The 24,799-nt window shown below is 39.8% G+C and overlaps 1 protein-coding gene and 1 long non-coding RNA gene across 4 annotated transcripts in view; one reads left to right on the forward strand and one right to left on the reverse strand.

Annotated features, from left to right (window-relative positions):
• LOC131909496 (uncharacterized) overlaps positions 1–21,901 on the reverse strand; it is a 41,823-nt gene extending 19,922 nt beyond the window's left edge. The window contains exons 1-3 of the long non-coding RNA XR_009378865.1: positions 21,848–21,901; positions 15,438–15,500; positions 695–767 (exon numbers count right to left, since the gene is read on the reverse strand). This is a non-coding gene — a long non-coding RNA (uncharacterized LOC131909496). The remainder of the gene's footprint in view (positions 1–694; positions 768–15,437; positions 15,501–21,847) is intronic.
• Knl1 (kinetochore scaffold 1) overlaps positions 1–24,799 on the forward strand; it is a 70,479-nt gene that overhangs the window by 40,291 nt on the left and 5,389 nt on the right. For all 3 annotated transcript variants that reach the window (XR_009378864.1, XM_059261153.1, XM_059261151.1), the window contains 9 exons: positions 6,268–6,383; positions 8,116–8,206; positions 9,226–9,342; positions 10,712–10,799; positions 15,726–15,803; positions 16,228–16,267; positions 17,785–17,886; positions 21,872–21,972; positions 24,028–24,096. Coding sequence is in view for 2 of the 3 variants with exons in the window: in XM_059261153.1 (XP_059117136.1) it covers positions 6,268–6,383; positions 8,116–8,206; positions 9,226–9,342; positions 10,712–10,799; positions 15,726–15,803; positions 16,228–16,267; positions 17,785–17,886; positions 21,872–21,972; positions 24,028–24,096 (802 nt within the window). In the remaining variant the exon portion in view is untranslated. The remainder of the gene's footprint in view (positions 1–6,267; positions 6,384–8,115; positions 8,207–9,225; positions 9,343–10,711; positions 10,800–15,725; positions 15,804–16,227; positions 16,268–17,784; positions 17,887–21,871; positions 21,973–24,027; positions 24,097–24,799) is intronic.

The raw sequence follows: 24,799 nt of genomic DNA on the forward strand, positions 1-24,799 counted from the left end.
TATATATACTTGTTGAACCTTGAAAACATACCTAATGTGACTACAAGTTTATTTATTATAGATTAACTACTAACCTTATTTTTATTTTTTTTTTCTAAGATTTATTTATTTATTATGCATACAGTGTCCTGCCAGCATGTATGCCTACATGCCAGAAGAGGGCACCAGATCTCATTATAGATGGTTGTGAGCCATCATGTAGGTGCTGAGAATTGAACTCAGGACCTCTGGAAGAGCAGCCAGTGCTCTTAACCTCTGAGCCATCTCTCCAGTCCCTTTAACTTCATTTCTTTCTTTTTTTTTTTTGGTTTTTCGAGACAGGGTTTCTCTGTGTAGCTTTGCACCTTTCCTGGAACTCGCTTTGTAGACCAGGCTGGTCTCGAATTCACAGAGATCTGCCTGACTCTGCCTCCTGAGTGCTGGGATTAAAGGTGTGCACCACTACCGCCCGGCTAACTTCATTTCTTAATTATATATTGTATTTTTAAATGAGCTGCATAAGCACAATACCCTGAACAAGAGTAGAATCAGAAATACAGTGTAACAAAAATAAATAAATTTGTATCAGTGTACCAAAATTTATGCCAATGTAAAATATCTGAGATTAATAGTTGTCTTTTTGTCCTATATTCCTATATTCTTTTAAATGATAACATCCATAACCCATCAAATAACCAAAAACCACCCGCTCCACCTTTAGGAATGTGGGCATCATCTTCTCTAGACTGCTTCCTCTTGTCTGCGGGTGAAGGCATCTTTAGGGGTACCTGAGAAAATTGAGATAATGTCCAAGTCGTGGGAAGACCAAATGTAACCTTGTTGATATATATCACCTGTCAAGATTCAGGAGGTCTCCCCCAGTCAAACCTGATCCATATTAACCTGGAATGAATTCACAACCTTTTGTTTCCTGTAAAAACAAAAGCACAACCTCTTTCCCAGTGTAACATATTTTTTTAGTTAAGATTCCCCTAAAGTATCTAGGTTGGTTCAGTTTATCAGTCCTGTTCACAATCCCATGTCTGTCAGCAGCTGTCGTTTGCTCATCAGCATTGAAAAATTCAAAATTAACACAACATGCAGGATCTAGACTCCCTGTGTATTTTCCATCATTATGTGGCTTATCTTTTTTTTTTAATTACTTTTCTCTTTAAAGACTTTATTATTTTTAAACTATTTACTTTTTTCTGATTGTCTATACCTTTTCTCTTTTTCTTCTTAAACCTACACACATTTAGAGGGGTTTTCTGTCTGGATCTGTCTTTACTTAGTATTTTTTAGCCTCTTTTGATTGCACAGCCCTTAAAATGCTAAGTGGTGTGGCTAGGATCTCTGCCCAGGCTTTGCCAGCAGGCTCCAGCCGGTTCTAGGGTCTTTGAGAACCAAGCCTAAAGCTCGGCATGGATTGGAGGTAGGACCAAGAACTGCATTCAACCCTCCTAGCTGTAGGAAGCAGGTGCTCAAGTGATTTTACTTAGCTTGCTGTTTTTATTTAGCGATACTGGCTGAACAGCAGCACCTCTTAAAGGAGCTGTGTCCTTTCTCTTTTTCTTTCTTTCTTTCTTTTTTTTTTTTTTCATATTTTTCAGGCCCTACATGGTAATTTGAGCCTAAATTGGTATGCCAAAATGTAGTTGACTTTTTTTTTTTTTCAATTCTTTGGGGGCCAGCCATCCAGCTCCCAAATAAATACACAGAGACTTGTTCTTACTTAGGAATGCCTGGCCTTAGCTTGGCTTATTTCTAGCCAGTTTTTCTAACTTAAATTAACCTGTTTCTCTTCTTCTATGTTTTGCCACTGGGCTTTTTACCTTTCTTTATATGTCTGTCTTCCCTTCTTACTCTGTGGCTGGGTGGCTGGCCCCTGGCATCCTTGTCCTTTTCTCAGTCTTCCTCTTCTCTTCAGCCTAGATTTCTCCTCCTATTTATTCTCTCTGCATGCCAGTCCCACCTGTTTCTCTCTTCTGCCTAGCTATTGGCTGTTTGGCTCTTCATTAGACCAATCAGATTTGTTGTTGTTGTAGTTTATTTGTTTGTTTGTTTTTTGTTGTTATTTTGAGACAGGGTTTCTCAGTGTAGTTTTGGTGCCTATCCTGGATCTCACGCTGTAGACCGGCTGGCCTCGAACTCATAGAGATCTACCTGGCTCTGCCTCCTAAGTGCTGGAATTAAAGACATGAAGACATGTGCCACCATCACCTGGCCCAATCAGGTGTTTTAGGCAGGCAAAGTAACACAGCTTTACAGAATTAAACAAATCAACCATAAAAGAATGTAACACATCTTAAACTAATATTCTACAACAAGATCCCCTGGGACTAGAGTTGCAGAGCGTTGTGAGCTACTATGTGGGTAGCAGGGAATTTAATCTGGGTCCTTTGTAAGAACAACACATGTTCTTAACTGATGAGCAAACAAAACAAAACAAAACAAAACAAAAAACAGATCAGCTTTGTATTGGATAGAGATGCCATGTAGTATTTTCATAACTTTCTTTTCTTTTACAAAGAGCCTTGATTTCATTTAGTAGGAAATAGTGTTTAGAAAATACAGTCTATATTTTACTGTTGCCATTTCTATTTGAACCATTACATATAGTTTTGATTTTTATGTATTTAAAAATAGTCTTTAACAACTGAAGGATTGCAGGCCTGTGGTGGCACATACCTTTAATCCCAGCACTCAGGAGGCAGAGGCAGGCAGATCTCTGAGTTCGAGGCCAGCCTGGTCTACAGAGCTAGTTCCAGGACAGCCAGGGTATACAAAGAAACCCTGTCTTGAAAAAACGAAGAAAAACAAAAACAAAAACAAAAACTGGAGAATTGTAGCCAGGCACCTTTAATCCCCGCACTGAGAGGCAGAAGCAGGGCAAATCTCTGTGATTTAAAGCTCAACTAGGGCTTCACAGTGAAACTGTGTCTCAAACAAGAACCTGATAATTGAGCCAGTGAGATGGCAAATTGGGTAAAGGTCCTGACACTAGGCTGACTGCCTAATTTTGATTCTGCAGGACTGACATGGAAGGAGAGAACTGACTTTCACATTCATGCTGTGGCATGCATGCTACACACATAATAGATAAATGTAATTTAAAATTTAAAAGAACATTGGAATTATGCTAGATGTAATGGTGCACACCTGTAATCCCAGCTCATGATAGGTACAACCAGGATGACCAGAAGTTCAAGGTTATCCTTGACTACATGTATATTCCAAGGCCCAAGGGCTCTACATGAGACCTTGCCTCAAAAATAAAAAGCTGTGGGTCCCAAGGAGATGGAGCAGTGGTTAAAAGCAGTTTCTGCTGTTGCAGAGGACCCAGGTTTGAGTCCCAGTACTCACATGGCAGTTCACAACTGTGTAACTCCCAGGGGATTTGACACCCTATTTTTGCCAACTAGGGCACCAGGCATGATTGATGCACATGCATACTTACAAACAAAATATATACATACAGGTTCTTGGGATTGAACAGAGAGTCCTCATGTTTTCATAGTAAGCACTCTCTTCCACCCATTAATCAATAAGTAAGTCCAAAGTTTAACTTATTCTGTGCTGTGCTGCTTATAAATAATGGATGGAGTGTTATTTGGTGTTTTCATAAGCAATGACATAAAAATATGATTTAGATTTTTCCAAAACAGGATTAAATATATTCATTTGTCTTTAAACTAGGGCTCTAAAACATAACTGTGTTTTTTCTTGGATGGGTGTGTGGGTAGGTTGGTTGGTTGATAGAAGGTCTTACCCTAATTTGAGCTAGCCTAGAATTTACTATGTAGCAGATGACTTTAAACTCACAAAGACAAAACTCTTTTGCCTCAGTTTTTTAAGTGCTGGGATTGCAGGCATGAACCCCTGCCTTGATTTTTTTTTCTCCTTTCTATTTTAAATAAAGTGGTTCCTGGTAAGCTTAATTTTTTTAAACTTTCTCTTTTATTTATTCTTTGTATCTTTCCATCATGCATCTCCACCCCATCCATTTCCCTGCCCCTTTATATCTGCCCTCTGTCCTTGTAATATCCTCCCCCCAAATAAAATAAAATAAAATAAAAATTAAGAGAAAAAGAAAATCTGTCTCATCATGGAAGCTGTAGTTTGACACAGTGAGTTATACAGTATACCCATTAGTCCATATATCTTTACTTGCAAGTGTTCATTGCAAAGAGTCATTGGTCTGGTTTGAGGCTCTGGTTTCTGCTATACTATGGATGGGGGGCCCTTGGTTATCCTGTTGTTGCCTAGTGTTGTATAGATTCTGCAGCTTTGGGTTTGCTCCAGCAGATCACAGGTTGGGTGGATGTTGGGGGTTGGCCTACTCATAACCCTGATTCTGGGCCTAGATAGTTTCAGGGGTGATCAGCCTGCCAGCTCTCTCTGTCCTCACCACCATGGTGAGCTCTCCTGCTTTGCCTCAGCTAGTTTATCCCTTGCTGTGATGAGCAAGGAGCCTATCCAGTTCTTCAGCTTTCTCGTTCTCAGAGTTGGTTCTCCCACACCTATATCTTCAGGGCCAGCTCTACAGTGTTGCCCAAGCATGGCATAGGGGCCACTCTCCTGAATGCTGCAGCTGATGAGGGGCAGGGACAGCTCTCCCACCTGCCTCAGAGGTTGATGGGCAGAGGGGTATGGAGGGTGGGGAGGTGCCCATACCACCACATGTCAGATGAGTAATGGGGACAGCTCTCCCATGCTCACAACTTCCGGGCTGGCTCACCCACACATCTGCCAACAGGATTGGCTCTATTGTGGTAAGCTTCATTTTTAGGTATGGATTTTCTTTTTTCTTTTTTTTTTAGTTTGTTTGTTTTTTGTTGTTTTGTTTTTCTAGATCTCATTACAGATGGTTGTGAGCCACCATGTGGGTGCTGGGAATTGAACTCAGGACCTCTTGAAGAGCAATCGGTGCTCTTAACCTCTGAGCCATCTCTCCAACCCTTCTTTTTTTTTTTTTTTTTTTTTTTTTTTTAAATTACATTTATGTATTGTGTGTATATGTATGTGTGTATATACATACATACATACATACATACATGTAAATGCTTAGAGGTCAGAGGACAATTTATTGGCGCCGCCTTGCCACCTCAATTTTCTTAAAATAATTCATAATCTTTGTTTTGTTTTGTTTTGAGTTTTTTGTTTTGTTTTGTTTTGTTTTGTTTTGTTTTTCTAGCCAGGGTTTCTCTGTGTAGCTTTTGCACCTTTCCTGGAACTCTCTCTGTAGCCCAGACTGACCTCTAACTCACGGAGATCCGCCTGCCTCTGCCTCCCGAGTGCTGGGATTAAAGGCGTGCGCCACCACCGCCCAGCCGTAATCGTTTTTAAACCACTTTCAGTCCTATAAGTGATACCCTTAGCTCATCTGAACACCTGGGGAACAGTAGACTTTGAAGTTAGAGACTTGAATTCAGGTTTGAACTTGTAACTTGCTGTGTGAACTTCATATAGCACTTTGTATAATTTTTCCCCCACAGTACTGGGGATTGAGCCCAGAACCTCAGATACCCTATATTGAGCTACACATCCAGCCCTCTTTGTATGACTTTTAAAAATAGGCACTGTAGCTTGGAGGTGGTGACGCATGCCTTTAATCCCAGCACTCAGGAAGCAGAGGTAGGCAGATCTCTGTGAGTCTGAAGCTGATCTGGTCTATGGAGCAAGTTCCAGGACAGCCAGGGCTACACACACAGAGAAACCCTGTCTAAAAACAACAACAAAAACCCCAAAGTCATTCTTTCTAAAACTTAAATTTGTTTTTGTATGTGGTTTTGTTCTCAAAATGCCAGTTTTAGCCAGGTATTGGGGTACTCACTTCTGTAATTCTAGGGCTTGGGAGGATCAGGAATTCAATGTGATCCTCAGCTACATGATGAGTCTAGCCTAGGCTATATGAGACCTTAAAAAAAAAAAAAGGCAGGGTGGTGGTGGCTCACACCTTTAATCCCAGCATTCAAGAGGCCGGAGGAGGTGGACCTCTGTAAGTTCAAGACCAGCCCTGGGCTACTACAGAGTGAGTTTCAGGACAAGCTCAAAAGCTACACATTAAAAAAAAAAAAAAAAAAAAAAAGGAAAAGAACAAACAGCATCTGGTTTTGTCTGACATGGTGTCATAAGCATGCAGTCCAGCAGTCAAGAGACTAAGGCAAGAGGAGCACAAATTCCAGGCCAGCCTAAGCTGCATAGTAAGGCTCTATCTCAGATTTTAAAAGAAAGTGGACCAGTTCTGATTGATTGACTTTTTTCCTTCTTTCTTTCTTTTTTCTTTAGTTTACTATAAACACATCACCTACCCCAGAGGATCTGATGTTGAGACAGTATGTTTATGGACCTAAGATACAGATTTATAGAGAAGATTGTGAGCATCTTCGCCAAAAGATTGAAGAGTAAGAAAGTTTTTTTCCCCCCTGTGATTGTTTTTGGAGGGTTATAATAAACAAATGGTTTATTTTAAATAGAATAACAGCAGCATGGGGGAAATGGATGGAATTAATTGATAGTATGACATGAATGAATGGAAACCCAGGCTGTCTACAATGTTGTGGAGCCTTGCATAAGTCATTTACCCTTCTTTTCCACTTCATAAAGTAGTAATACTATCTATACACAGCAGATACAATGAACAATAGAAGTTATTTATATAAAATGTTTCATATCATTATGAACAAAATGATAAACAGATTTTTTTTTTTTTAAGACAAGGTTTCTCTGTGTAGCCCTGGTTGTGCTGAAGCTCGATATGTAGACCAGACTAGCCAAAAACTTTGAGATCCCCTTCTGCGCCTCTGAGTGCTGGCTGAGTGCTGGGATTAAAGGCATGAACTAACACCCGATTTACTTTTGGGTTTGTAAACTGGGTATTGTGTTACATGACTATAACCCCAGCATTTGGGCGGGGAGATAGAGGCAGATGGTGATAGGAAGGTACCATCCTGGAGGTAGTTAGGGCAGGTTTTTGTAAGGAAGGTACATTAGAGCTGAGCTTTGATGTGTTCATTGTAGGTAGGCTATGGAGAACTAGGGGCCAGAAATTCCTGGAAAAAGCCTGAGGAGGAGGGCAACCCCTCCCCCCACTCAAGGTGCAGGCTTACAGAATAACACTGTAGGAATCACAGTAGGGGTAGGGAGTGGGCAGGGGTGGGAAGCTTGAATGTTCAGAGTGGACAGGAGGTTCTAGGCAGGGGTGTGAGTGGTGATGTTAGCTGGCAAGGTCACTAGAGGATCTCCGTTAGCTGCTGCCTGAAAGAAGATTGTTTTTGGGGGGGTGAAGTGAGCCTGAACCGCCATAGGAAGCTGCTGCCCTCTCTGAGATGCTGAACTTTGAGTTGAGAATCTAGGCTGTTAGTAGTCATGAAAGGAAGTGGTAGATTCAGAATCTTACAGTAGACAGACAGTAGACAGAGGGAAACCCTGTTGGGATTTCAAGTCAGTCATTGACAAAAGTTTGGAAGCATATTTTTTCCCAGGGTGGAAGGTCTAGAGTTTGGGACCCCTGGCCTGATCTACTAGGGGCAGGAAAGCTGCAGGTCTCAGTCCTGGAGACTGCCTAGACCTGGCTTAATATTAAAAATCAAGTCTTTGCCCATTCAGGAATTTAGTACCTCCCCCAACTCCACCTCCTCAGTCCCCTAAAGGTACCAGGACCTCCAGGGTCATTATCCCAGTTGGTCTATCCCCTATCATGTGTCTCTCTGCCGTTCCGCAACTCCCCTCCACACACCTTTCTGATTCTCTGATCCTTTCCACTCCCCAGCATCATTGAGACACTCTTAACTGTGTTCTTTAAGTGTTGTATCATCGTGCTGGCCATGTTTTCTGAGTGAATTTCCCCTTTTATGTAGGAAAAAAATGAAAATAATTAAATTTGGCTGTATGTTTAAGCTGGCTTTTTCAAGCAGAATTCTAAATCCTGGGCTGGAGAGATGGCTCAGAGGTTAAGAGCACTGGCTGCCTTTCCAGAGGTCCAGAGTTCCCAGCAACCACATGGTGGCTCACAACCATCTGTAATGAGATCTGGTGCCCTCTTCTGGCCTGCGGTCATATATGCTGTATACATAATAAATTAAAACTTTAAAAAACAAGAATTCTAAATCCTATATTAACTTTTGTTTATTTTAGATTAAAGGTATCTGCATTGAACCAAGATAAACTACTGACTGATGTAAATAGGAACTTGTGGGAGAAAATGAAAGACTACTCTGATGAAGAGGTATTTTTATGTCTTTTTCTGAATAAGGACTGACACATTTCAAGATAAGAAACTGTTAGGTAGCCTGACACACCTTTAATCTCAGTACTTGGGAGGCAGAGGCAGGTGGCTCTCTGAGATCAAGACCAGCCTGGACTACAGAGCCAGTTTCAGGGCAGCCAGGGCTGTACAGAGAAACCTGGTCTCAAAAAATAAAAAACAAACAATGGAAAAAAAGAAAAAGAAGAAACTGTTATTTGATGGTATGGAGTTCTTTAATACAGTTTTAGATGTAGTGTGCTGCTGTAGCCTTATCTGATTATTATCAAGTAACTTAGATATAACCTTTCCAATGTGTAATGACTAATTAAGCATATAAAATATATATGATTTTCCCTCCTTTTTATTGGCATTTCCTGTAGTTTTTTTGTTTTGTTTTGTTTTGTTTTTCGAGACAGGGTTTCTCTGTGTAGCTTTGGAGCCTGTCCCGGAACTCACTCTGTAGACCAGGCTGGCCTCGAACTCACAGAGATCCGCCTGCCTCTGCCTCCCGAGTGCTGGGATTAAAGGTGTGTGCCACCACCACCTGGCTCCTGTAGATTTAAATGAAGATTTTTTTATTTGATTAGCTATTTTTTAGTCCATTTTACATGTACACTAATATATAATAATGTTTTGTTAACTTAGAGCCAGTCATTCTCTAGTTTGTAATGAATAGTTTGTAAATGAATAAGTGAATTAATTAAAGGCAACAATCAAAATTGAAGTCTTTGATTATATTCTTAAATAGATATGCTGAAATTAGGTGTGATGGCACATCCTGTAATCCCAGCACTTTAGAGGCAGAGGCTAGAAGAGCACATGTTTAAGACCAACCTGGTCTGTATAATGAATTCTAGATCATCAGGGAGTTAAATTCGCAAATGAAAAGTTCTTTAGGAATCAGAATCTAGAGTAGGCAATCTCATCTGCCTTCCCAGACCTTACTTACCTTATCTGACTTTTTTTAGTATAATGTGCTCTTTAACTCTCTCCTACAGCTGAAGACCTATGGGATTTATCTGAACAGAATAAAATCACGTTACACCAAGATGACGAAAGTCTTCACTCACCAAGGAAAAGTGGCTCTGTATAACAAATTGGTGCATTCAGCTGAGGTAATTCGAGGTAGTTAATATATAGCAATTTATAGTAGGTGTAAAATATGAATAATGCTTCTTAGGAGACATAGAAATGAGGCTTAGATAAAAGCTTGTTTATAAAAAATGAGATTCTTTTAATCAAAAGCTTCAAACCTTGGCATTATAAGTAAAATGAAATATAGTTACTAATATGGGCTGTGTCTCATCTCATTGTCATCCATTCTATTTTTTTTTTTTTGGGGGGGGTTTTCGAGACAGGGTTTGTCTGTGTAGCTTTGCGCCTCTCCTAGAACTCCCTCTGTAGCCCAGGCTGGCCTTGAACTCACAGAGATCCACCTGGCTCTGCCTCCCGAGTGCTGGGATTAAAGGCGTGCGCCACCACCGCCGGCTCATTCTATTTTTTGAAATAAACTATTTGTGATTCTCTCTCCCCATTCATACATACTATATATTCATAGTCAGTTGCATGTGTATGTATGTGTATGTGTTTATCCTTTTAAAAAGGCTCTACATAGGGCTGAGAATGTAGTTCAGTGGTAGAATATTTGCTTAGCATTTTTCAATTTCCCGTTTGAGAGACAGGAGTAGGGTACTCATACTAGTGATCTTGGACCCTTTAAGCATGTACACAAGAGCAAGCAAGTAGGTAGCTCTGCTTAATAAAACACTTTACTGGCAAATGTATAAAAACACTGTATACAGTATCTTCTTTTACAGAAATAAAAATTAAAAAATAATTGTGCCTGGTGCACATACCTACAGGAAGTTGAGGCAGGAATATTGCCATAATTTCTGTATCACATAGCAAGAACCTATCTCAACAACAATAGCAACAAAAACAAACAAACAAAAAACCCACACTGAAAAGGCTGTATTTCTGTTTGACCAGTGTTTCCCTATCTATCTGATCACAGGGGGAAAAAAAGCTCTTTTTAAGCAATAAATATATCCACACTGTCATGAAACACAGATAGAAAAGAAATGCTATAATGAAGATTAATATAGAATTAATTCATTTATCTTTTAAAATTAAATTTAAAAAATATATACGTCCAGACTAAAAGTCTTGATGTTAATTTTAAGATTTGCCTGTTCATGCCAGTGTAATGACACAGGCCGGTAATCTCAGCTACTTAAAAGTCTAAGGCAGGAATATCACAAGTTCAAGGCCAACCTCAACAATTTAGCAAGACCCTATCTTTAAATAAAAGGATAAAAAAATGGATAGGAATAAAGGACAGCAGTAGGTCATGTGACCAGCATGTTCAATCCCTGTATTGCCAAATAAAGGAAAAGAAAATTTGCCATTTATGATCATGATAGTAATTGAACTATCATAAAGTTTGGAGGTTAAGCTTTATAATCTATAATATTTTGTGTTTAGAATGAGAAGAAGAAACTTGAGATAAAAATAAATGAGATGGACAACATACTTAAGAAGATCAATAACTGTCTCACTGAAGTAGAAAGAGGTAAAGTATTTAACGCTTTCATAGGGCTGGCGACAGAGCTCAGTGACAGAATGCTTGCCTGTCATGCAAAAGGCCCTAGGCTCAACCCCAGGAACTACATAAAGTTAAGGGATAAGTTTCTGTAAATGCTCTATAAGGTATAAAATTGGGTCTTACTATACTATTTTAGCAGCTTCAGTTCTTAAATTGGAGCAAATTAAAACCCTTTTTTGGGCTGGGTGGTGGTTGTGCACAGCTTTAGTCCCAGCACTTGGGAGGCAGAGACAGGTAGATCTCTCTGAGTTCGAGGCCAGCCTGGTCTACAAAATGAGTTCCAGTACAGCCTGTTACACAGAGAAACCCTGTCTCAAAAAACCCTTTTTTGGGCTAATGAGATAGTTCAGTGCATAAATGTGCTTGCCACCAAGTCTGATGACCTGAGTTTGATTTCCTGGGACCAACGTGGTGGAAAAAGAGAACTGATTCTCAACAGGTTTTCCTCTGACCTCCACAGGCATGCTGTAGTGTATACCCCTACACACAAAATAAAGGTAATAAAAAGTAATAATAAAAGCTCCTGTACTATAATCATCCATAACACAATAAAGAATAGTTGCCCAAGAAATTTAAGTCGTTTTTCAAAGCTCTTCATAACCTATACTATAATCTTGTATGGTTTTGCTTATTTTGGGGACAGAGTCTTTCTCTGTAGCCCTGGCTGGCCTGGAATTTGCCTAAGCTACTCTTGTAGCTTGTGATCCTCTTTCCTTGCCTCCTGAGTGCTGGTGTTATAAGTGGATGCCTCTGGGCCCAGTATTCTGCTTTATTGTTGTTGTTTTGTTTTCTAATAACACCTGTTTGTGATTAGTGTGTAATTCTGAGGTTCTTTTTTTTTGAGATTTATTTATTTTTATTTTACGTGTATGGTTGTTTTGCTTGCATGTGCACCATGTACACACAGTGCCCATGGAGGACTGAAGGTGTTAGATCCCCTGGAACTGGAGTTACAGATGGTTGTGAGCTGCAGTATGGGTGCTAAGAATCACAAGTCCTAGCACCCACCTGATCATCTGGAAGAGCAGTCACATTTCTCCAGCCCCTGTTTACACTTTCCTGTGGAGGTCAGAAGACTGCTCTGTGTCAGTTCTCTTCTTGGATCATTCTGGGTTTCTGAGATCTCACTCAGGCTTGGTTACCTGCTGTACAGTCTCATTGGCTCACATTTTTAACAGATGGATTATCTCTATCTGGAAATTGTGTAACCATCCTCTTTGGCCTTTTCGAATCCCAACTGAATTCGTTTTGCTTTCCTTTGTCTCCTCTAAGATCACAAAATTCCACATATTCATCAAATTTAACATCCCCTAGTCTTTAGTCTGTTTCCTTGTTTGACATTACTGATTGTTTTTTTCCTCCTAAAGCATTTATCTTACTTAACTTCCGTAACATCACACCACCTGACTCTGGTTCTGTTCTTTATTCCCAGGTTTTTCCTTTAGCTCCTGTGTTGTCCTCTCTTAATTAAACTAACCCATCAGCACCCAGGTCAGGTGGTTCATGGCTGTGTAGAACTCTAGTTCAGGGGATCCAACACCCTTTCCTGGCATCTGCAGATACACACATATACACAGGCTCATGCACACACGTCCACTCCTGTGTCTACACACACACACACACAATAAAAATAAATCTAAAAAATTGTAAGTTCTATGCAGACAAAATTAGCATGTTTTTCTCCATGTTCTTTAAGTCCCTAGCATTATGGATTGCACAGTAAAAGTGTCTAATATGTGTGTCCTGCATTTAATTGAAAATGAGTATATGAATAGCATAGTTTTAAAATAACTTCTCTCTGTTTATTACTTTACTTTCTACTTCACAATAAAAGAAATAGAGGCCATCAGATTAGAATGTCCAAACTTTCTAACATCAAAGAAACCAGACCTTTAATCTGTTTATTCATTCTTTCATCCTCCTTTTCTTTTCCCTAAGGCCAATCTTTCCATCTAAACTGATTTTGCCAGGTGTGATAGTACACACCCTGTAATGCCAGCACGAGAGACTGAGGCAGAAGAATTACTAATGAGGCCAGCCTGAGCTACGTAGTGAGTACTAGGCTGGCTAGCGCTACATAGCAAGATTCTGTCTCTTAAAAATTTTTTTAAATACATTTACTTTCTATTATGTCTTCTCAGGAATCTTATATTACTGATTTCTCCTTTTATCATATATTTAAAGTCTTCATTTCCATTGAATCTGTTTACATAACTGTCATCCTTAAAGCAGGGCTAGGGATGTAGTTTAGTTGGTTTTAAGTATTTGCTTTGCTTGCACAGAACCCTGTGTTCCATCCCTAACACCATCCCATGAAGTCAGGTATGAATGTACTTGCATGCATATTATCCCAGCACTCTGAAGGTTGAGGCAGAAAAAACCCAGAAGTTTAAGATTATCCTCAGCTACATACTAAGTTCAAGGCCACCCTGAGGTACTTGAGACTCTGTCTCAAAAAAAGAAAAAAAAAATACAAAACCAAAAAATGATTGGGTATGGGTGGCTCATCACCTGTATCCTAGCATTTAGGAGGCCAAGGCCAGAAGACTACCTTGATTTAAAGGCTGTCATGGTTTACATTGTTCAGTTCCAGGCTAGCCCCAATAGTATGAGATCCTTCAAAGGGGGGGGGGGGCGGTGCTAGAGAGATGACTCAACAGTTAAAAGCACTGGTGGTGAAGACTTTAATCCCAGCATTGGGGAGACAGAGGCAGGTGGATCTCTATGAGTTTGAGGCCAGCCTGGTCTACAGAGTGAATTCCAGCCAGAGCTACACAGAGAAACCCTGTCTCGAAAAACCACAAAAACAAACAAAATAGAAGTTACTATATGTTACCTAATGACAACAGCTGTGGTCATTAGGTAACACTAAATATCTACTCTTTTCTTCTTTCATTACTCATTGGCAAATTTGCTTAGTTGTACCTTTTATGTGCTGAGTGTGTGGCACTCAGAAACACACTAGAAACCAAAAACAAGCAAGATTTTGTGCCCTTGTGGGCCTTTTGTTTTTTTAACTCAGACAGGATAGAAATCTAAATAAGTAGTTGAGAGTGGCCTTAAACTCCTGATCCTCTCTCACCTCCCCATGTACTACCATGCCCAGCTCCTTATGGAATTTTTAATCCAGAAACAACTTTAGACACTAAACAAATAAACTGGGTATGGTGTTACACACTTGGCATCTCTCAGCCTGTAGGGAATGGAGTCAGGAGGATTAGTAGGCTATGTTATATAAGACCTTTGGTAAAGAAAACAAAACATTCTCCCTCCAAAAAAAAAAATTTTGTAGATGTTAAAGGTGCTGTAATACTTCAGTAGAAATCTGACCTAAGATGAAGAGATCAAAGCAGCCTGCCCTGTACAGAAGAGACTTTTCAGTTAAAATCTGAAAGATGAATAGGAGTATAAAAAGTAAAAAAGAGAAGCCAGCCATGGATCACACCTCTAATCCCATCACTTGAAAAGGCAGAAGGATTGCTGTGTGAGGCCAGTCTAAGCTACAGAGTGAAACCTTTTCTTTAAAACACATACTCAGGCAAGGAGGCGTGGTAGTGCTTGCCTTTAATCCCAGCACTAAGGAGGGAGGCAGACAGATCGCTGTGGGTTTAAGGCCAGTCTGGTCTGTATTGCGAGTTTCAGGATAGCCAGGGTTACACAGAGTAACCCTACCTCAAAAACCAAAAAGACCAAAAAACAAACAACAAATCATAGATGCACACGCGTGTGCACACACACACATACACAAAACACAACAGACTATTCAGAATTAATATATGCAGAAATCTCTTATGTAGAGAATACATCAACTACATGGATTTGAAGATAGAGCCAGATTAGAATAGAGAAGAGCCAGGTGATGGTGGCGCATGCCTTTAATCCCAGCACTCAGGAGGCAGAGCCAGGCAGATCTCTGTGAGTTCGAGGCCAACCTGGTCTACAGAATGAGATCCAGGACAGGCACCAAAACTACACAGAGAAACCCTGTCTCGAAAGAAAAAAAAGACAGACAGAGAATGTGATCTAAAACAAAACTAGATTTGTTATTAGGGCTAGACATAAGGAGTTCTAAATATGTTTCATGAACAATGAACCAGCTGTGTGTATATTAAGCACTAATGGTGGTATAGGGGTTTGAACAGATGAAAAATAAATGCAAGCTGGTTGTCATGGTACACATCTGTAATTTCAAGCGCCATAAAGTCTGAGTTAGAGTCTACAAGCCAGCCTGAGCTACATAGTGAAACCCTATCTCAAGAAAAAGAAGGGGTAGGGTTAATTATTGAGGTAAAATTTAAGCTTGGAGTAGGCACAGTAACACATGCCTTTAATCCCACTACTTAGAAGGTACAGGAGGATCAAGAGTCATCATCAGCTTACTCAGTGAGGCCAGCGTGGGCTACAGGAGACTGTTTCAAAAAAAAAAAAACAACTTTTTTTTTAATGCTAACTTGAGACAAACTGGGCATGGTGACACACCTATAATCCTAGCTACTTGGGAGACTTCAGCAGGAAGATTGGTTGGCCTGAGCAATGTCTGTGCAAGACACTGTCTCAAAAGTACTAGAGAAGGGCCAGCAATATTTGCTGCATAAGCTTGCTTACCTGAGTTCCCATCAAAGAACTGACTCCCAAAAGTTCTCTTCTGACCTCCAAGTGCTTACCCCCCTATGAATAATAATAATAAAGTACAAATCACTGTCATTAGCTCACAGTTCACTTATCTGCTACCAGACGTCTACAAAATTATAGTTCAGGGTTTTATTGGCAGAAGATGATGAGTATTTGTAAATATTCCCAATACTTCAATTTGAGTCATCTGTTCTTTTTATCTCTGATATTTAATGAATTACTTTTGACTGGAGTTTCTCTAATGCTTGATGTTTACCTTAGAAACTAGGATTTTGGAGAATGAAGAAAAAGATGACCCTATGGAAGAATGGGATTCTGAAATGAAAGATGCAGAGAAAGGTAACTTACTTTGATAAGGAGATAAGTCCAGCGGAGTTTGGTGGTACATACCTTTATCCTAGCACTCCAGGTGAGTGTCTTAAAAACAACTTTAAGCTGGGCGGTGGTGGCGCACGCCTTTAATCCCAGCACTCGGATGCAGAGGCAGGCAGATCTCTGTGAGTTCGAGGCCAGCCTGGTCTACAGAGCGAGATCCAGGAAAGGCACAAAGCTACACAGAGAAACCCTGTCTCGGGAAAAAAAAAAAAAAAAAAAAAAGACTCGATCACAAAAAACAACTTTAAGTCCAACGAGGAAAGCAATTTGTGTTCGTTTACATGTTAAATGATATTAGGTCAGAATTTCCAGTAAACTAAGTGATTTTTGTGGCAACTTTCTACTGGTGTCCTTTTTATGCTTGTCTTGTTTTGTTTTGTTTTCCTAGAACTGGAACAGCTGAAAATTGAAGAGGAGGACCTCCAAAGGTCAGCTAACAGTTGGATGTTAAAAGAAATATGAAGTTCCCAGATGTGGTGACTTATGATTTAATCTCTGTGCATTTTAGGCCCGCCTGGTCTACATGGGGAGCTTCAGGCTAGCCCCAGCCAAGGCTACATAGTGATCCTATCTCAACACACACACACACACACACACACACACACACACACACACGTAATAAAAGTAAAATAAAAATACACTCTAGGCCAGCAGTGGTGGCACACGCTTTTAATCCCAGCACTTGGGAAGCAGAGGCAGCTGGATCTCTGTGAGTTTGAGGACAGCCTGGCCTACAGAGTGAGTTCTAGGATAGCCAGGACTGTTTTACAGAGAAACTGTGTCTCGAAAAACCAAAACAACAACATAAAACCAACCATTCTAAGGGGCTAGAGATGGCTTAGCAGTTAAGAAAACTAGTCTGTTCTTCCAAAGGACCCTGGTTGAATTCTCAGTCCCCATATGGCATCTGACAACTGCTTGTAACTCCAGTTCCAGGGGTTCTGATGTCCTCTTCTGATCTCCTTGGGCTTATGCACATATGTGATGGTGCATATAAACTCATGCAGATGCACACATGTACACTTAATAATCTTTTAAAAATGTTGAAGAAAAAGACTTTCAGACTGGAGAGATGGCTCAGCTGTTAAGAGCACTGGCTGCTCTTCCAGAGGACCTGAGTTCAATTCCCAGCACCCCCATGGCAGTTCACAACTGTCTGTGACTCCAGTTCCAGGGGATCCAACACCCTCACACAGACTTGTATAAAGGCAAAAACACCAATGCATATAAAATAAAATAAATAAATTATTAAAAAAAGAACATGGAACCCCAAAGATATCTTCTTGGATTTGAAACTGAGAGACAATGATACATACCTTTTCTAAATAGATCTATTTTAATGTTTTTTTAAATTATCTCATTGACAACTATCTAGCTTATAACTCGTCATCATAGGGCATTTAGTGGATAGTTTATGTATGTGTAATGTATATGTGTACATGTGTACCTGCATGTATGTGGAAGCCAGAGGATAACATCAGGTATCTTTTTCTCTGTCCACCTTTTTTTTTTTTTATGACTGGGTCTTACTATGTAGCCCTGGCAGACTTGGAACTTACTATGTAGATGAGATAGGCTCTGAACTGATAAAGATCTGCCTGCCTCTGCCATCTGAATGCTGGGATCAAAGGTGTACCACGTTGCCAGCCTCTACCTTAGCTTTTAAGACAAAGCCTCTTACTGAACCCAGAGCTCAGCAATTGGTTATACTGGCAGGCTAGCAAGCACCAGGATCTGTCATTCTCTGAGCCCCAACAATAGGGTTACAGACATACACAACTTTGCTTGGTCTTCACTGGGTGCCAGGGATCCAAACTGGAGTCCTTACACTTTCACAAGGAAGCTTATTAACTGAGTCATCTCCCCAGCCCCAAAACGTTTGTTACTATTCTAAACTCACTAACAAATACTTTGTTTTTCTGTGAATTCCTGATTTTATTTGCAGAAAGTTCTTAGAAGTAGAGAAACAGAAAACGCAGACCCTTGCTCAGATACAGTGTATAAAAGAACAAACAAATAAAACTGAAGAATTACTGAATCAACTGAGGTAAGAGAAAGCAGGTGTCATCCAGTTTCTGTTCTGTCCTGTACCTTATATGCTGGTATAGATCTTTGGAGGGTTTTTCGAGTTTTTAGTGTTTTGAGTTGGGCTTTCCCTGTGTTGCCCAGGCTGGTGTACAATTTCTGGGTCCAAGCAATCATTGTGCCTCAGCTTCTCAAGAATACCCACACTCCAACACCACAACACCCAACAATTGCTATGGGCTTTCCAAACCTATAGCAGTGGTTCTCAACCTTCATAGTGCTGTGACCCTTTAATATAGTTCTTCATGGTGTGGGGACCCCCAGCCATAAAATTGTTTTGTTGCTATGTCATAACTGTAATTTTGCTACTGTTATGAATCATAATGTAAATATCTGTTTTCCGATGATTTTAGGCAGCTCCTGTGAAAGGGTCATTTGACCCCAAAGGGGTTGAGACCCGTAGGTTGAGAACCACTGACCTATAGTATGGCACAGCCATTTAAAAAAATGTCAGTGTACTTCACAAGTATGTAAATATCATTTAGGGCCATAGGTTAATCTTAAAATATCTTTTAATATTTTGGGTCTGCAGAGCTAGTTCAGTGGTTAAGAGCACTGCCTTTGCAAAAGACCCAATTCACTTCCCAGTACCCACATGATAGCTCACAACTGCCTATAACTTCAGTCTCAGGGTGTCTGATGTCCTCAGACCTCATCAGGCTCATTCATGTATGTGATACTCATACACACACTCAGACACATACATTTACACATAAAATAAAATGAATATTTAAAAAATATATCTTTAATTCTTCTAATCAAATACACCCCTCCCCCCAAGTTCTGATTTCTTCCAAATGCATCAGATTGAATCAAATATGGTTGAACATACTTGTAATCCCAGCACTCGGGAGTCAGAGGCAGGAGTATTGCTGTAATTCCTTTTTTTTTTAATGGTTAAAGTGAAAGTTTTTATTGTAGATATGAGAGAGAGAACAGCCATAGGCGTCTAGAAAAGTCCAAAGCAGAAAGAAAAAGAAGTAGACTGAACGTGGACAGCAGACTGTACATGGCCAGGGCTATCTGTGAGAGAGAGACTAGCAGGGCACAGAGAACAGAGAAAACACAGTGAGAGAAGCAGGAGCAGAGCAGAGAGAAAGCATGAGAACAGCAGGGTCATAAGGACAGTGTGTAGCTGGGAAGGAAGGCCTGGAGCTGGAGGGAGTTTAGGGTAGGAAGGAGGTGAGAAGGGCTAGGATGCTGTTGTGGACTTTGAAATGTGTACCATGTACTTGTGATGCTGAGGAAGCCTGGAGGCCAGCGTGCACTTTTATATGCTGATAGGCACCACAGGTAGCCATTTGCCCCTTCTGCCAAAGGTAAGGGTAATGACTCCTTTTGGTAGAGGGAAACCAGCTTCATAAGTTCCTGAGGAATGCTGGCTTTCATCTAACCGCAAGAAATCCTCCTATAGCTCATTTCTTTCTGAGTTTCCTTTAGACCTGACACTAACTCTGAAGTCTTTTTTTCTGCTTGGATTGACCTTTGAAAGTGGTATGTGATAAGAGGCCAATTTAAAATATAGAGATATAAGCACCTGTCCCAACAACAATCTTTGACTAAAATTCTTTTCCCATTGATCTGCAAGTGCCAGTGGTTCTTATAAGTCAAGTCTATTTATTTGGCCCCTCGTTCTGTTCCATTATTCAGTTCGGCCTTGAGAAAATACCACATTGTCTTATGTTAGATTTCTAATACATTCTAGACCAGGCAACTTAAATAATAATTGTTAGGCAACTCTAGAGGCTAGGAAGTCTAAAAGCAAAGTACAGGCGGTGGGTTGTTTTGAGGCTGCTTTTCGTGGCTCCATATGCCAAAATGACCTCTCTTGTGTACACAAAGGGCTGTAAAGGAAGAGTTAGCTCTCTGGATCTCATTCTCCTAGGTTTGGTTGTTGGTTGATTTTGGGGGTTTTTTATTTTTTTGTGACAGGGTCTCACTATGTAGCCCTGGCCAGCCTGAAACTAACAATGTAGACCACATTAGCCTTGAACTCACAGAGATCATACTGTCTCTGCCTCCCTGTTAGGATTATGCTTTCTAATTAATTGGTCTTTATTTATGTCTCAATCTCTTCATCTTATTTTCAAGTCCTGATTTCCCATCATTCTCTTGATTCACTCTATTGCTAAGACTTTCTATAGAACTTTTTGTTTGAATTACTGAATTTTTCTTTTTTGTTTATTTGGTTTTTGGTTTTTTTTTTTTGTTTTGTTTTTTTGAGACAGAGTTTCTCTGTGTAACAGCCCTGGCTGTCCTGGAACTTGCTTTGTAGACCAGGCTGGCCTCGAACTCACAGAGATCTGCCTGCCTCTGCTTCCCTAGTGCTGGGATTAAAGGTGTGCGTCACCCCGCCAAGTAAATTTTTCATTTTTAATTTGATTTTTTTCAGTATTTCTTTTGATTGAGTTTCATGTTCCTATACTATATTGATTTTATTTTATTTTATTATTTATTTATTGAGCTGAGGATTGAACCCAGGGCCTTGCGCTTGCTAGGCAAGTACTCTACCACTGAGCTAAATCCCCAACCCCTATATTGATTTTATTTATGTCATTCATTCAGCTGTTATTTGTGTTTTCTTTGAATTTATTCAGGAGTTCATTTGTTTTCACTTTGATTTCTTTGAACATATTTTTAATCGGTTTTTTGGATTCTTTGAAGTTTCATCCAGTTCCTTCATTACCAGGATTAGTAATTTTGGAGAAGTCCTTTGACCTTGGTTTTTCTGTTTCTTGTTTTGGCATTGTATATCTGGTGTTTTGTTGATTTTTTTTTTTTTTTAATTATAAATGGTTGGACAGTAGCCCAGGTTTATTACTAACTAGCTCTTACATTTTCAGTTAACCCCATATTCCTTATTTACGCTCTGTCATGTGGCAGTACCTTTATTAGCATGGCATGTTCATCTCCTGCTCCCTATGTATCTCCCTCATGACTTCTCTGACTCAGTCCTTCCTCCTTCCAGAGTGTATCTGGGTGTCCTGCCTACACTTCCTGCCTGGCTACCATCTTGTCAGCTTTTTATTAACCGATGAGAGCAATACATATTCACATTGTACTGAAAGATTATTCCACAGCATTTCCCCCTTACTATCTAATTAAAAAGGAAGATTTTTTTAACATAGTAAAATTTTATATATATATATATATATAATTATATAATTTTATATAAATTTTATAAAATGTAAAAAACAGAACAGTTACTAAGTAAGAATTATAGTAACAATATCCAATCCATTTTGCTGTAATTCTTGATCAGCCTCATCTACATAACAAGTACTAGGCCAACCAGGGACACACAGCAAGAACTTTACTCAAAAAAAACAAAAACAGAGGGGTTGGGGATTTAGCTCAGTGGTAGAGTACTTGCCTAGCAAGCACAAGGCCCTGGGTTCGATCCTCAGCTCCAAAAAAAAAAAAAAAACAGAATAGCAAACAAAGTACAAGATTGTGCGATCATATTATTTCTTGAGGGTTTTGTTTTATGTTGTTTTTCCTCAAAAGATCTTCATTGGTGATCAGTCTCCATATGTATATATGGAATGTTACACAAATTTTTGTATTATCTTTGCACAAGGGTGAGACCAATCTTCTCTATATTCTTCTGATTTTAGTATGTATGTTGCCAAAGGGAGTACTTGTTTTGTATTTTGAGACATCTCACTGTATCACAGACTGACGTAAAACTCAAGGTGTTCTGCCTTGTCTCAGCCTCCCAAGGGCTAGGGCTGTAAATGTGTAAGCCACCTGGCCATTCAAATTATTTAAATTGAAATACTATTTCCCAATCTAGTGGGGAACAAAGAGAGTAGCTACTAATGGTACTATTTAATGGTATCGGAAATTCTGCATTCGGGCTAGTAATTTTCTGGATTGATTCCCTAGCACTGGAAAGAAAGGAAGAAAGGGGATAGACTTACTTGTTTTTCTTTATCCTTCTCTAGTTTGTCTGAGTGGGATGTCATTGAGTGGAGTGATGATCAAGCTGTATTTACCTTTGTTTATGACACAATAGAACTTACCATCACCTTTGGAGAACCAGTAGGTAAGTAGTAAAGCTAAAATAATCCTCTTTGGAGTAATGAATGCCTACACACACTAAAGATAAAAACTTGTATTTAATTACAATAATAACTACTGACAGCTGGGCGGTGGTAGCGCACGCCTTTAATCCCAGCACTGGGAGGCAGAGGCAGGAGGATCTCTGAGTTCGAGGCCATCCTGGGCTGCAGAGTGAGTTCCGGGACAGGCTCCAAAGCTACACAGAGAAACCCTGTCTCGAAAAACCAAGAAAAAAAAAAAAGAAAGAAAGAAAGAAAAATAAAAAATAAAAAAACTACTGACAAAAAGGTAATACCGCTGAGAATCTTAGAAGGGTCAGTAACTTTAGTGATAATAGTTTGGGGAAGTTTGCTAAAGACTGACCCGGGAACTCCTGCATGCCAAGTTTATGCTTTACTGCTCTCCCAGGTGAAAGAGCTGAGCATGGTGGCATGGCTGGGGCAGCATCATCTGCTGCATGGTGAGACCCTGTCTCAGAATACAAAAACAGTAAGAGTAAAAGTAGAGCTGCACTGAGTTCTTTCAGAGGATAAAATCCTCTCTAGCCAAATAATGTTCTTCCCCTCCCTACTTTGTGTGTGTATGTGAGTGTGTGTGTTTGAATTTACTCAAATGGCTGTTATTCTTTTTTGTTTGTTTGTTTTTTTGAGACAGGGTTTCTCTGTGTAGCTTTGTAACTTCCTGGAACTCACACTGTAGCCCAGGCTGGCCTCAAACTCACAGAGATCCGCCTGCCTCTGCCTCCGAGTGCTGGGATTAAAGGCGTGCGCCACCACCACCCGGTGCTTGTATGGTTTTATTTGATGTTTTGTTTGTTTGAGACCATGACTCGAAATGTAGACTAAGCTGGCTGCCTCTGCCTCCTGAATGCTGGGATTAAAGGTATGCACCATCATTGCTGTTGTTTATTTGGTTCTTGGGGCAAATATTATCTTTGCATAGAAGTTATAGTCAAGGTAAGATCTCTTAATACAGTTTTCAATTACAAAAATATATTCTCTTGGTTCTTCTATGACCCTGACAATGTTGTCTTTTTTTCCCTTCCTGTGTGGGTGTTGACTTTATTTCCCCCCCATAAATTGGGTTTTATTTGGAGGGGGTCTGAGGGGTTTTTTTTTTTTTTGGTTATTGAGACAGGCTCTCTATGAAGCCCTGGCTGTGCTAGAACTCACTGTGTAGACCATACTTGCCCCAAACTCAGAAATTCATCTGCCTCTGCCTCCTGAGTGCTAGGATTAAAGACATGTGGCACCATGCCCAGCCCGTAAGTTGGTTTTGGTATACCCAAGTCTGAAGGCAGGCTTGGTAATACATGTCTTTAATCCTAGCACTCAAGAGGCTGAAGCAGGCAATTTCTGTGAGTTCAAGGACAGCCTGGTGTTGTGTGTGTGTGTGTGTGTGTGTGTGTGTGTGTGTGTGTGTGTGTGTGTATCTCAAGTTCCAGGGAAGCCAGAAGTACATAGTGTGTGTGTGTGTGTGTGTGTGTGTGTGTGTGTGTGTGTGTGTATCTCAAGTTCCAGGGAAGCCAGAAGTACATAGAGAGAACTTGTCTCAAAAAATTGAAGAAGCAAACAAACAAGACTGAAATTTCTTTAAAAAGGGGGAAAAAATAAACCTTTAAAAGTAAAAAAATAAGTATAGCTATGGTCTGCAGTTTAATTTCTTTCAAAGGCCTACTAAATTGATGTCATTGAATAATATCAGGGGGTCCTTCACCATATACAGAAAATAATATGACTCAAGGATAAACCTTCAACTGCCTATGATAAGAATCCTGCTACCTCAGAAGAATAGAATTTGAAAGTAGAAAAAAGAAACCTTTGTGACTGGGCATAGAGCTCAGTGCCTGGGTTCAGTTCCCAGCACTGCAGAAACCAGGTATGATAATAAGTACCTATAATTCAAGAGAGTAAAAGAGAATAAAAAATCCAGGGCGATCCTCAGCTACATAGGACTTTGAAGCCAACATAGGCTATGTAAGATTCCAATAAAATGAGATAAGAAAGAAAGAAAAATCTCTTTTTCTGATTCTCCTTAGTTGGTCTCCCTTTCTTGGACAAGGCTTACAGGAAGATTAATGAGCTCAATTTTCAGTCTCTGTTAGATGGTAAGTTCAAAATATTTTAAGCCTCCAAATTTTGTTGGTAACTTATAGGTATAATTTGTCCTTAAATGTGTTTTAAACATAAAACTGCTTGTATAGTATTCTAAATATTGAGTAGATTTTAAAAGAAATTACTTTATTAGTACTAGATATTGAACAATGATTAATAATAATTATTTCTGTATTTGAAATTAGCGCTATGAGTATTTAGTCTATACCAGGCACATGTATTACTTGTATCAGTGCTATAAGTAGATATTATTTTCTAGTTTACCAGTTAGGAAACTACAGATCAGAAAAATTAAGTGTGCTTACAGTTCCTTAGATAGTAAAGAAAGCCTAGATTTGAACTCAGAAATATGTTCCATTTAAATTCATGCTTTCAACCAAGCACTGTTCTATATGTTTAGGCTTAAAGCTTTATAAAATATCTTATATAATCGAATATGTTATAGACTTGTTTGAAAATAAAAATTAGCTGGGCGGTAATGGTGCACGCCTTTAATCCCAGCACTCAGGAGGCAGAGTCAGACAGATCTCTGTGAGTTCGAGGCCAGCCTGGTCTACCGAGCAAGTTTCAGGACAGCCAGGTCTACACAGAGAGACCCTGTCTTGATTTTTAAAAAGAAAGAAAGAGATGACTCAGTGGTAGAGTGCTTGCCTAGCAAGTGCAAGGCCCTGGGTTCGGTCCTGAGCTCTAGGAAAA

Source organism: Peromyscus eremicus, chromosome 4 (assembly GCF_949786415.1).
Source record: "Peromyscus eremicus chromosome 4, PerEre_H2_v1, whole genome shotgun sequence".
In the NCBI taxonomy this organism is placed as follows: Eukaryota; Metazoa; Chordata; class Mammalia; order Rodentia; family Cricetidae; genus Peromyscus; species Peromyscus eremicus.